The 13,136-nt window shown below is 37.4% G+C and overlaps 1 protein-coding gene across 3 annotated transcripts in view; it reads right to left on the minus strand.

Moving 5' to 3' along the window:
- Positions 1-13,136, minus strand: part of LOC111148915 (recombination signal binding protein for immunoglobulin kappa J region) — a 103,215-nt gene that overhangs the window by 17,165 nt on the left and 72,914 nt on the right. For all 3 annotated transcript variants that reach the window (XM_022505703.1, XM_022505706.1, XM_022505704.1), the window contains one exon: positions 4,859-4,954. In XM_022505703.1, coding sequence (XP_022361411.1) covers positions 4,859-4,954 — 96 coding nt within the window. The remainder of the gene's footprint in view (positions 1-4,858; positions 4,955-13,136) is intronic.

A 13,136-nucleotide genomic window follows, 5' to 3' on the forward strand; every position in this document is an offset into this window, starting at 1 on the left:
TTTTGCAGGCCAACAGCACACAGGCTTAAGAAAACAACAACAAAAAATGTGTACACGTGCCTACTTGTGCATATGTGACACATGGACAACACCAGGCTAGATCTGGCCTCAGCCCTTCCTAAACGTAGTTAGTATCTCCTTCTTGTTTGCTTTCTCCCCTTAGTACCTACTACAATACTGACTGAATCGAATCAAAATTAAATAATATCCACTTTTTGCTCAACTCTAAAGACTACTTTAGGAGCAATTTATATTAATTTATAAGAAGTGAGCTGGGTTTATGTAATATTCATTAATTCACTAAATTATTACATCCCTGGTCTGTATTCCTACTGTATCAGGCACTGGGAATATAGTAGGGGGAAAAAAAATTCCTGTCTTGGTGGAATTCACACTCTAATAGGCGTGACAATTAAAAAAAACCTTAACGTGTAAAATGGCTTATATATTCTGTTAGCTGGTGATAAACACTGAGGGAAAAAATTAAGCAGGTAAGGGGTACTTAAAATGTAGAAGGCCTGGGTGGCCATGGAAAGCTTCCTTAAAAAGGTGACCCTGAGTCACAATCTAAAACCACGGGTAGCTGTGTGGGAGCATTTCAGCTGAGACAAGAGCAAGTGGAAAAGCTCTAAAGTAGGAAGGACTAAAATGGACCGTGTCTAAACAAACACAGAGCAGTGTAGCTGTAGCTGAGAAGAGAAGATGAAGCCTGGATAATGGGGAAGTAGACCAAGTAGGGCCTGGAGGTCAAGCTGAGTAAGGAGGGAAGCCTTTCAAGTCTTCCCATATTTATCTAAATCAGTAAAAAGGAAGCAGAGCCGCTTTCATGCCTGCATACTCTCACTGTGGCCATGGACACAGAGGTCACAGCCGAGGTAGTGGGCTCAGCTCCAGGTCACTCCAAGTTTGGAGGGATGCCTGGATTAGCCGACTAGTTCAGGAGTTGGCTCAATTCAAGTCTACACCAGGGATCTTTCTGACCTCTAATGCTGGGAGCCACCCAACGCTTACTATGGCACAGACTCAAATACCTAGCTGGCACACTACCGGGAGTTGAGAAGGAATCAATTTAGGAAACTTGTCTCCTATTAGTGTTTTCTATTGAACACGGATATTAAGACTCCTTAGCAAACTGACCAGCTATAAAATTCAAAGAGCGGTGCTTTAGTAAAGTGTACCAGATGTGGAATTCAAATCTCAAGTTATCATAAAAGATAACTTTTAGGGGCACCTGGGTGGCTCAGTGGGTTAAGCCTCTGGCTTCGGTTCAGGTCATGATCTCAGGATCCTGGGATTGAGCTCCGCATCTGGCTCTCTGCTCGGTGGGGAGCCTGCTTCCCCCTCCCCCTCTGCCTGCCTCTCTGCCTGCTTGTGATCTCTGTCAAATAAATAAACAAAATCTTAAAAAAAATTTTTTTAAAGGATACTTTTATTTCATATTTGAAAAATATAAAGAGGGCTAAAACTGTACAAGATTGGGTAGTGCTGGTTTTCTCAAGAGTACTGTGATAAAATGGCATAAACAAGGTATAAAATTAGGATGACAAGCTATTTATCACTTAAAACTCGGACCAAGATTCTATATTGTAAGTGCTTTCCAATCATGTAATAAATAAGAAAAAAAAGAAGACTCTTCACAAACGCCTCTAAACTAGCCTTGTTTATCAACTCTATAATTCAAAGAAGTCATGATATAAGAAAACAACAAATCCGGGGCGCCTGGGTGGCTCAGTGGTTAAAGCCTCTGCCTTCGGCTCAGGTCATGATCTCAGGGTCCTGGGATCGAGTCCCACATCAGGCTCTCTGCTCAGCAGGGAGCCTGCCTCCTCCTGTCTCTCTCTGCCTGCCTCTCTGCCTACTTGTGATCTGTCAAATAAATTAAAAAAAAAAATCTTAAAAAAAAAAAAAAAGAAAACAACAAATCCAATACGATCTAAACAGAGACTATTTCTATATAATGTGTTGATGAAATTATATTTTAAACAGCCCAATATTGCCACCCCTTAGGAAACAGCTAATGAGCCAGGTTTGTATTTCTAGACCTCAGTAGTAATATCATCAAATAGAAGATAAGCATAAACACAACAAAAGAACACAGACAAAAGAAAGGAAATTAAAGGGAGTGAGGATTAAAAAAAAAGCCACCTAATTAACAGAAGAAAAATTAAAATACACCTTATAATGCCGTGTGCGATCAATGATTTTTTGAATCTGGGCAACTGGTCAATACATACCAAACACACAGTGAAAAGTTTGACTACCAAGTGGCCAGCTCCCAGAGTTTAGCAGCTGCTATAAAAGATTACGCTATGAAACAACGTGCCTTGATTTTCTAGTATTTCCTATGGCTCTTAACTAGCAACTATGACAAACAATGCTGTCCTTCTGCCACTTGGTGGCAATATGCACACATTTACAATGTTATTCATTTCCTAGTTTAAACAATCAGTCTTTATTTTCAAAGAATGATTCAAGAACTTTTTCCTCAAACCCTGAGATGAGGTCTGGAAAATACCTTACAGACTCAAAGAAGCCTTTTTAGTCAGCCCAATATACAAAATAGGTTAGGTTAGACAAAATCCAAACATCATTTACGTTATCTGACCTTTGCAGAATCATTATCCTTTGATAATTATTCAATCCAAAAGCACCAAAATAGAAACTTTTTTGCACACCAAAGTTACCTCAATTAACACGCATTCTCAGTATGACTTGAGGAGCATCACCTCATTGTCTACATGGTTTTACTGTTGCCTCAACAGTATCTCTACCACCTCCATTACTGCTTAAAGACTTCCGCTGACACAAAGTTGAAGGAACACTAATACGTCAACTGTAGTTTCCCCCCCTTTAATGAAAATTTTCCTCTAGACAAAACCATCTTTTTAAAAGTCCATTTTTTAAAACCTAGAATAACCTTCTTTAATGAAAAAGTAAAACTAATCACTAACATCAGTGGGATAAAAAAAATAAAGATTCGTTATTAGGCACCAAAGTTATTATCAAGGACAATTTAAAATTTGAGGATCAATTTTCCTGACCTAGTATTTCTAGCATCATTCTCTGGAGTTATTTTATATGCCAAGAAGACTGTGGTCATGTCCCCAGGTTACCTTGTGCTTAATGCCTTAGTAGCTTTTCAGAAAGGCCTGAATCTGGATCAACAAGAAAGTTGGCAGATCTTACTCTTTCCACCATGTACGCCACCAGTGAGTAAAGGGCCAGACTTCATCCAGGAGGCTGGAACCTCATGAGCAGTCCCTTATTGCTAATCCTTTTTAAAAACCAAGTAATTCTAACAGGTTTCCATCTTTGTATGTAAAATGAATCCATGTCTACTCTGAAATTTTAATAATAAAAAATTTCATTTAATAATTTAATAATACAAACATATAAAAAATAAAGGAAAATAGTTACTCTGGCCTTTTCATTATTATGTCTTCAGTCTTTGGAAGCTAGACGCTTAGATTCTTCAAGCTCTCCTTTATCTCCTGTTTTAGACAGGCCAGACCATACCCAAATAAAGAGGAGCTGAAAAGGAAGGCAATCACAATGAAGGGTAACCTTTAAATCACCTACTTGAGGAGCCACTACAGCTTTGTACTCACTTCTTTTCTTTTCTTTTTTAAAGATTTTATTTATTTGACAGAGAGAGAGAGAGAGAGAGAGAGAGAGGGAGAACATGTAGGCTGACTGGCAGGCAGATGGAGAGGGAGAGGGAGAAGCAGACTGTCCGCTGAGCAGGGAGCCTGATGTGGAGCTAAATTCCAAGACCCCTAGGATCATGACCTGAGCTGAAGGCATTGGCTTAACCAACTGAGCCACCCAGGTGTCCCTCATTTATTTTCAATAGTAAATAACAAGCAGGAACCTTATTTGGACTTAGGCATAACTGTTTAAGTAGTTGTTCTTTTGTGCTTTCCCCACAGGGCCTCAGTTATCCAGTATTAAATGACATAACAACTTCCCAAATTCCCAGGAAAGATCCTTTTGCACAGTACCTGGCACCTAATTTGCTAACCAAAATAAAGAAAAAAAATGAATGAATGAATGAATCCAGTTGTACCAAAATGCACCTTCAAAATCCCAGAGCAAGAACACCATCGCTGCAGTAAACACACATCTACTCCCATTTCCCTGCAAGCAGCCTTTGTCCACGAAATAGTTAATGCAGTCTCAAAGAAGTCTCAAAGACAAGAAAATTCCAGCAACCAAATGAAAAAACAAATAGCTAAAGTCCATAATTATATACCCCAAATGCTGAAATTCATAAGATACTGCAGCAAATACTAAATATGAAGATCACTTTGCTATACTTTAATTCTGTGAATCCAACTTCCAGGTTAGTTCTGTAGTGTGTGAGGACAGACTGAGTACCAACTCAGTGTTGCCATTTTTCTTAACCTGAATAAGCACAGGGTCAAGGGTGGAGAGCTTTATAATCACTCCATAGTTCAATTCAGGTATTTATTTTAGCCTTCTCCTTTTCAAAAGTACTTGGGGGGGGGTCACATGTTTATAAAACTACATTTTCCACCAAAAAGAGAGCTATTTTTTGGACGAGCTAATGCACCACAGAAATACTTAAGGGAATATCATGTAGGCCGCCCCCCATCCCGGCAAACTATGGATTATTTCCTTTCATGACATCAGAGATCTAGCCAGATGATCTTTACTAAATATGCCACAGTTCACTATATTTCTCCCCTTCAATAGAGACAAAGCCCCTATTTTTCACTTTGTACTTGGAAACCAACCCAATAAAAGAAACCACCCTTTAACTTGTATATTAATACATCACTTGCAAAATCATGTGATAGCTACAATTAACTACCCATTAGAAAAACAATAATCTTACCTTTTTTCATTTCCATATGACTTCTGTGCAACTTTTGCATGAAGAATAAGTACTGTTTGATCCCCTCGCTCTTTTAAGTAATTTCGCATAGCTTCCCTAAAATAAAATATAAATATTACTATTACAGGGGTAAGATTTAGAATATTACTATGCTCTGTGATGAAAAGAATGATTAAATATATTTTTAAATAAGCAAATATAAAAAAGAAAACAAAAAAGCAGAACAAATCCAATAACTAAATTTAAAGAATATTATACAATGGGACCATAAATACTGTTCATTTTCGACTCCATATTTTATCCTTTAAAAGAAGAAACTGTCAAAAAAGAAGAAGAAGAAGAAGAAGAAGAAGAAGAAGAAGAAGAAGAAGAAACTGTCCCTCATTCCTGGAATTTATGATATAACTGAATTAAATCACAATTACAACTTCTAAAGAATAACTAGAATCATTATATGCATTGTTTACTTTACTTTCAACTGTCTGTAAAATGACATGCAACACTTTTATATTTAATAATCTAATTCCCACCACCACCAGTGCCATCTCCCCACCTACTAGGATCAGTACTTTGCAATGAATACAAGGCCATAACAAATCATTAGGTCACCCAAACTTATTATATGTACTATTATTATATGTTCTTAAAATTAACAGCCTTATATGAAGACTATGAAAAGGTTATCATGTGTACACAAACACACAATTACCCTGGAGGATGTTACCGAAGACATAACAAAATTTAATAAAGGTTAATTCAAATTAGTGAAAAACTAAATTAAATTTTGGGAAAAAATAATGTTAATTCTTTGAAATACAAACTACTTCAACTGCCTATTATGCACAAGCTGCATAAAAACTCCACTGTCTGAAATATATTTATTCTCTCAATTATTTTGCTAAGCAATAAAGAGTATACAAGGTCTACACAGATCAAACAATTCTGAATCTGCAGAGTTCCAATTCTTTAGATGTTTTACGCATTATGAAATTAAAGCAAAAACAATCAACAAGCATTTTGAATGCATTAAATGCTGTTTTATTTATACTGTAAATATAAGACAAATGTATTAAGAGGACAGCTATGCAGTAACTACATTATTAAGTGTAGGGAGTTCCAGACTTCTAGCATGTAGAAAGTGGCTTGGGACAAATCATTTCACCTCACCCAAGTCAAATAATAATGCAGACCCAACACAGATTGGTTGTGGGGATTAAATGAGATAATCTAGATGGCAGCATGTGCGGTTACTTACTGAAAACCTGCTGGCTGTGAGGCAGGGCAGGTAACACTGAGATCCAATAGCTTGAGAATTAATCCCTACTGCTGACAAGGAGCTTAAAAGTCCAGTGAAGACAAGAGCTTGGAAAACAAACTGTAATAAAATACATGACTCAGTCGTAGGAACAAAAAGCACCACTAAGGGAATATTTGTGTCAAGGAGGGGAAGGGTGACAAAGAACTACAGTTAACTCTTGAATGATGTGAAAGGTGGGAGAGCCAGCACCCTGCACAGTCAGAAATGTGCATGTAATTTTTGACTTCCCCCAAACTTAACTATTAAGAGCCTACTGAGGACTAGAAGCCTTCCCAATACCATAGTCGATTAGCACATATTTTGTATATGTATTATATACTGGATTCTTATAATACAGTAAGCTAGAGAAAAGAAAATGTTATTAAAATCATAAGGAAAATCCTGTACTGTACTCCATTTATCAGAAAAAAAAATCCACATGTTAAGTGGAACCATGCAGTTCAAACCCATGTTGTTGGGCAAGGGTTAACTATATACGCTAGGAAAAATTTCTTAAAAGAGTTAAATTCAAAAGGAAGAGGAGCAGACACAGGAAGTGGGAAGAGGAAAGAAGAAGGCATTCCAGTATCTGGGAGTGGTACATATATAAACACCAGAGACCCTACACATTCCGGTACATGGAGATTCAGGCTGAGGAATAAGGTAGACGCAACAACAAAACAGCAGCCAATATTTCTCGAGTATTTACTACATGCCAGAACTAAGCATCTGATGTGCACTGCTTCATTTAATCCTCATAAACCAGAAAGGTAAGAAGATTCTTAAAACCACTGTGAATGTCTTGCCCAGTGTGTAGCAATTCATGGCAGTTGGGAACTGAAACAATTCTTTAAAATTCAAAAGTGTGCCATGCCAGCGAGGAAAGGGGACACAGTGGGTAGAGTCCAGGTGTGAAAGGCTTATCAAACCCCTTGAAAATGTGACATTTGTAAACTTACATACTAATTCCAAAAGTTTAAGTTAATTCAAATATCACTCTGTGATAGATGATAATAAAAGTGGTAGCAAGTAATAAAATTTTTAAGAGACCTGGGGGGGGGAATTAAATGTAAGTAAGTAAGTAAATAAATAAATAAATAAAATCCTTCTCTTTGAGAATTGGGAAAAGATCATCATTTAATTTTATCCAAACCCCCTTCTAGAAAAACACAGCGCTACAGAATCTGGATTTTCAATCTAGACAAAAAGGCAATGAGAGATCTTTAGGTTTTTAAAACATTCAATTAATTTCCCTTTTAATGGTGGAATAGAGAAAGGATTAGAAAGCACTGAGACAAAACAAACTTGAAAAAAAGGCTGACACACTGAAAAGGAGGTAATAGAAGATAGTAGGAGGGAAGATGGAAAGACTTGCTAACTGTATCTTTTGTTCTGGGAGAAGTGGGTGCAGATTAACAGATTCTGTTTGATAAATGGGAATTCTGAAGTGTCCCTGGCTCTATGTATTCAATAGGGTGTTGGAAATTCCCATCTGTAGTTCCCGAGACAAATCTGGGGAGCAAGAGTGGGGCCTGCTGGTATGTAGTTCACACATGAAGCCACCATGGTGAATACAATCTCCCAGAAAGAAAGTACAGCGACAGGAGAGTCAAGAAGAAAATGTGTAAAAGGAAACAGTGAAGAACCAGTAAAGGGTAGAAATGCTATGGAAGGGGACAACCTTGAAAGAGGGTAAGAATCAAAAGGTAAGATGCTGCAGAGGTCAAGGTTACTTTATTTTTAGCAAGAAGTCTAACAGATGCCAGCTAACAGGAAGCCTTAATTTGTAAAATGAAAAGTCACCGTAACATCTTAATGGTAAGAAGAGAGCCATAATTATCTGGCAACACCCTCAAAGAAATGGCACAAAGCAGCCAACTATGGACAAGTAAAATGACAGAAGATCAGCATCAAAGGACCAGCCGTGGTGGAATCCATAAATGATGGTGCCAATTCCCACCAGCATCCAAAGCTGGGAATACAGACAGCATATTCTCAAAACTGCTGAGTACTGGATAAGAGGTACAGCCTGGAAAGGATAATGATGATAAAGTATTTGAGGTGTTGTCAGTAACTAATCATAGAGTTCAGCATGGAGAAGAAACCAAGATCAAAGTCAGAAGGCCAGTATCTTGACAAAAATGGAGGAGAAGTCCAGTTCTTGGCATAGAAACTTGAGAAGTTGCTATGTACTTGGAAAGAAAAATTTTAAGTAGCAATTTTAAGTATATTTCACTCCACTATAATCTATTTACATCTATAATCTCTATTATATCATTCAGCAATTACTTGGCATGTTTGTCTTTCCGAACAGAACACAAATTCTCTAAGACACACTATTAGGCATATTTTAGAACTGGGAGAGAAGTTAAACACCCAGAATTCAAACTTAGGTAGTCCAACTCTCAAAGACAAAATTATACTGTCAGATACTTTGCAACAGTTAAAAGCACAGCTTTGCTGTGAAACATACACGCACAAAAGTCTGAGTCTTAAATCTTGCCCTTTACCAAGCCTGAGTTTCCTTGCCTGTAAAATAGATGTGTACATATGTATTTAAACTAAGTTATTAGCCCGACTAACTTATATCAAGTGTCAGTAAACTCTTCTATTACTACTATTATCCTCTGAGAAGAGGGTAAGGAGTAGGAGGGCAAGGCATGGCAGCACTTCCACTGAAGTTTGAGAGCAAACTTGAAAAGGTCCTGGAGGTAAATGATCAGGCATGTCACCTGACCTACAAGGCGCCCTGTCTGTGGACATGACAGGGAAACCTTACATTTACCCATCTTTCCCCCATTAAAGATTTACAGAGAACCTATATCCCAGCACTGGCCATCATGCTAGTTGCTCATACTGGAAGTAGCTGTGTATAATTACGATTGTTGACAAAAGATTTCAGGATCTCAAGTTGTTTATGTGAGTGAAAGATGGCAGTTCCAGTTTTAATCTTCTCCCTTCATATTTATAATATGAATTCTTGAAAAAGCAACAAGAACCTTCAGATAACCATTAGTAATAGATGTCTTGTGACTAATTTGCCAAATAGCTTCTTTCAGCAAGGAAAAAAAGCCCTCTGCTTCCTTAATAGAATATCAAACCCACTTTTCTGGTAATTAAAGCTTGATCCTTTCATCCAGCATTCTTAAGGAGTCATAACAAACAAAGCCGACATATTCCAAAGAAACACAATTAAATAATAAGGCCCAGAGAATGCCAGTCCAGTCCATGTGCCTTTCATCCAAATAGAGCAGGGTTTCACCAACAGGAGGGGATTTCGGTTTCAGCACCGCTGACAACCTGGGCAAAACAATCCTTTGCTACAAGGAGACTCTTCAATGCACCAGAAGGAGTTCAGCAACATTTCTAGCTTCTACCCATCTGAAGCCAGCAGCACCCTTCCTCAAACTATGGAAACCAAAACTGTCTCCAGATACTGGCTAATGTGAGGGGGCTGCAAAGGGGAGGTCACCTGGGTTGAAAACCACTTGGTTAGAGAAAGTCAAAAGTATTCCAATAAAATGGCAAAAATCATCCGCTGTCTTTTTAAAAAAGAATAAGGGAAATTTTATCATTGGAAAACATAGTCTAGGTATTGTAAGAATCTTACTAATAAAATTACTATTCTGTATTACTGAATTGTTAAAAAGAATGACAAAGTTAAAACTCATAATTTCTTGGAAGAGTCACTATTCTAATGAGTTTGTATTCTTTGTTAATTTCATTTAATGATTCCTTAGAACACAAAATATTCATTCTGAATAAAAACCAATTAAAAATTATTTGAAGAACACTGGGTAGAACTACTTTTCAAAGAGTCTGCTTACTCAAAACACAGAAGCTTAATGTTTAGAAAAGCAGAAAATTTTGTTTTTATCACTATCTTTACTAACATGAAGTCATGGCAAGTGCCATGCTAGGTTAGTATGTTCAAACTGCTTGTCATTGTATTTGTCCCTTTTTGGCTGTGTTTTCCTTTATAAATTTGAAACTTTTTTTTTTTTTTAAAGTTGTTTTTTTTTTTTTTTTGTTTTTTGTTTTTTTCTTTTTGGACAGAGAGAGAGAGATCACAAGTAGGCAGAGAGGCAGGCAGAGAGAGAGGAGGAAGCAGAATCCCTGCTGAGCAGAGAGCACGATGTGGGGCTTGATCCCAGGACCCTGCGATCATGACCTGAGCCCAAGACAGAAACTTAACCCACTGAGCCACCCAGGCACCCCAAATTTGAAACTTTTTATACTGCAAACAAAATTCATTTTTAAAAAATGTCCTTATGGTGCTAATTCCCATTCTTCTATAAAAGCCCCTTACTCTACACTCATTTACCTCCATGTTTGCGCCAAGGGACTAATATGTAATTTACACTGTGTGTGTCTGTGTGTGCGTGTTGGTGGGATGGACATATGAATTGGGAGCAATCACAGCTACAGCCCCAACTACTCTAGGAGGGAAGTGACCCACAAGGTAGGGAAGTCTAGTCATCTTACCAACAGGCTCAGTCCCCATATTTCTCAAATTAGATACCTGTCACTTCTAAAATCCAAATAATAGAAGTTCCAACATGAACTATCTTATGAAACGAAACCCATTTATACAAGAGCCACAAACATTTTAGAGAGCTGAAGAGCACACTTTGGGAAATACTACTATAGACCAAGGTTTAGAAAACCATGCCAGCAGCCTGTTTCCATAATCCCTAGGAACTAAAAATGCCTTTTATATTTTTAAAGGATTGTGAAAAAGAAAAGGAGACTAATATCATATGGACCTCAGATCCTAAAATACATGCACTACTTGGCTCTTTACAGAAAGCATTTGCTGACCCCTGCATAGGCAATAAAAAACAAAAAGATAATTTTAAAAGAAAAGTTGTAAAACAGAATGAATAATGACATTCTGATTTGTTTAACCAATTAAGTATATCACATGGTTGACATTTAATACAATTATTTTAAAAAACTCTTCCTTGAAACTGGACTTGGGGATACTTGATAGCCTGGAATCCTCAACTGGACTCTTCTCACCTCTCCTCTGGACTGTGGCCAGGAGGTGACCAGACTCATGCCTCCAGCCCGCAGACCCCAACCCCCACTCATGGAGCTGCCCCATTTCTGTCAGATTCCCCAGGTAGTCCATCACGTCATCACAGACACCACTTTTCAAAGCGAGCTCCACAACAGTTACAATTTGCAATGGAGAGTGCTCTACTCAAAGAAGTTTTAGAGCAACTTGTTCACATAAAGTTAAAACCAATTTTTTCACTGCAGGCTATATTCAGTCTTAAACAAATCTTCAAGAGAGGGTACCTGTAATACAGTACTGATCCAACTATCAAACCAGACCAAAATCTCTCGTTTTTCCCTCAAGTGCCAGTTTTGAAAATGACTATCTAGGGATAGGGCTAACAGTCTGTTCTCATAATACTAAGGAAACATTAAGGATGCTACACTAGGTTTCTGTTATCTATTGGTGACCAAGGCCAAACAACAGTATAGGTCATGTTCACAGGAGAACGCTGGCAAATCTCATTCCATTCCATCCTGTAATAAAAAGAAAATGAACAACCCATACGTAATTCTATGAAATTCTATGAAAGTTGATACAGAGATAAACTGCTTTAAGTCCTGTCTCACAGCTATGAGACAAATCCTTTCATAAACTCTTGTTGTTTTTATTCCCCCTCCCAAATAGACAAAGCTATTACATTGTAAGGACTGGGTCATCATCACTAATAGAACAATACTTCTGTGTCCTATTATTTTAAAGTGTCTGTTTATTTAAGTTTATTTTGGAAACACTACTTAAGGCTTTTCCCGTGTACAGAAAAATCAGACTTGAGGATTTGGATAACATGTAACAGTAGGGCGTACTGAAATTCAAAGGTAGATCATCATCTTAGTTCTCAGATATCTAGGCTTAGTTCTCAGATAACTTGGCTCCTCAAATCCTAAGGACCACGTGGACCCTTCCTATTCCAGCTCATTTTCTTTTTCCCCCAAGATGCCCTACAAACACATGACTGGCCTAAGTAAAGTTGGATACTAGTTGCAACCACTTTTATATGAATTATTTACCACTTATAAACTAATTATCTGACTCAAAACTATATAGTGCAAAGGTCACACATTACTATCAATGTATATTTAACTTTACGGTTTTATTTTACTATAAACCTGTATCTGTTTCATTTTGACTTAGTTTATATGGTGTTTGCTACTCATGACTGTCTTATGAAAAGTAAACGGAAAACCCATAACTGGATTAAAACATGAATATTGTATTCTGTAATATAAAATGTAAAGTAACCTCTGATTTCTAGAAAAGAACCAAAGCAGACATTATTCGGAGCTAAGTCAATAAAACAGAATGGATGATTCTCTTGTCACAAACTGAAGAGGATGGATCATAAAGAGTCATAGTAAATAGCGACTTTAGCTATAAGCCAGGGCAGACAAGGAGAATACATTGCTTTAAGAGTTTCTCATTAGACACTGGTGAACTGCTTCTCAAAACTGCATGCTATGGACAAGAAAGAAGACATTCACAAAGAAGAAAGTAGGGTCTCACTCAAAGACAAAAGAATCCCAAAATTAATACACAAATATTTACAAAATATATATAACCTGTGTTGAAGCAAACAACACATACGGAGGTTAAATCTTAACTGTGCTCTTAAGAAGTTAGGCCTTATTCTGAGACAACCCGAAAATAAGCCAAGGAAGAGCCTGGCAACTGTGTTTTTCTATAGTTTGACCAGGAGAGTATTGGAGGTATGTATAAGTACAGTGAGAAGAGAGGTATGGTAGTGAGAGCAAGGAGGATTGGGCTTCAGAAAAAAAACCTTATGAAGGAAACCCCAACAGTATATGAATTCAAGCAAATGCATGAGTTAGTGGATACCAATCTGCAGTATCGCAGAGGGGAAGAAAGTTAAGAGTACATGCCTTTGAAGGTTATCTTTAACTTAAGCACATTTAAAATTC

The sequence above is a fragment of the Enhydra lutris genome, unplaced genomic scaffold, assembly GCF_002288905.1.
Source record: "Enhydra lutris kenyoni isolate GAN:26980312 unplaced genomic scaffold, ASM228890v2 scaffoldscaffold21, whole genome shotgun sequence".
NCBI lineage: Eukaryota > Metazoa > Chordata > Mammalia > Carnivora > Mustelidae > Enhydra > Enhydra lutris.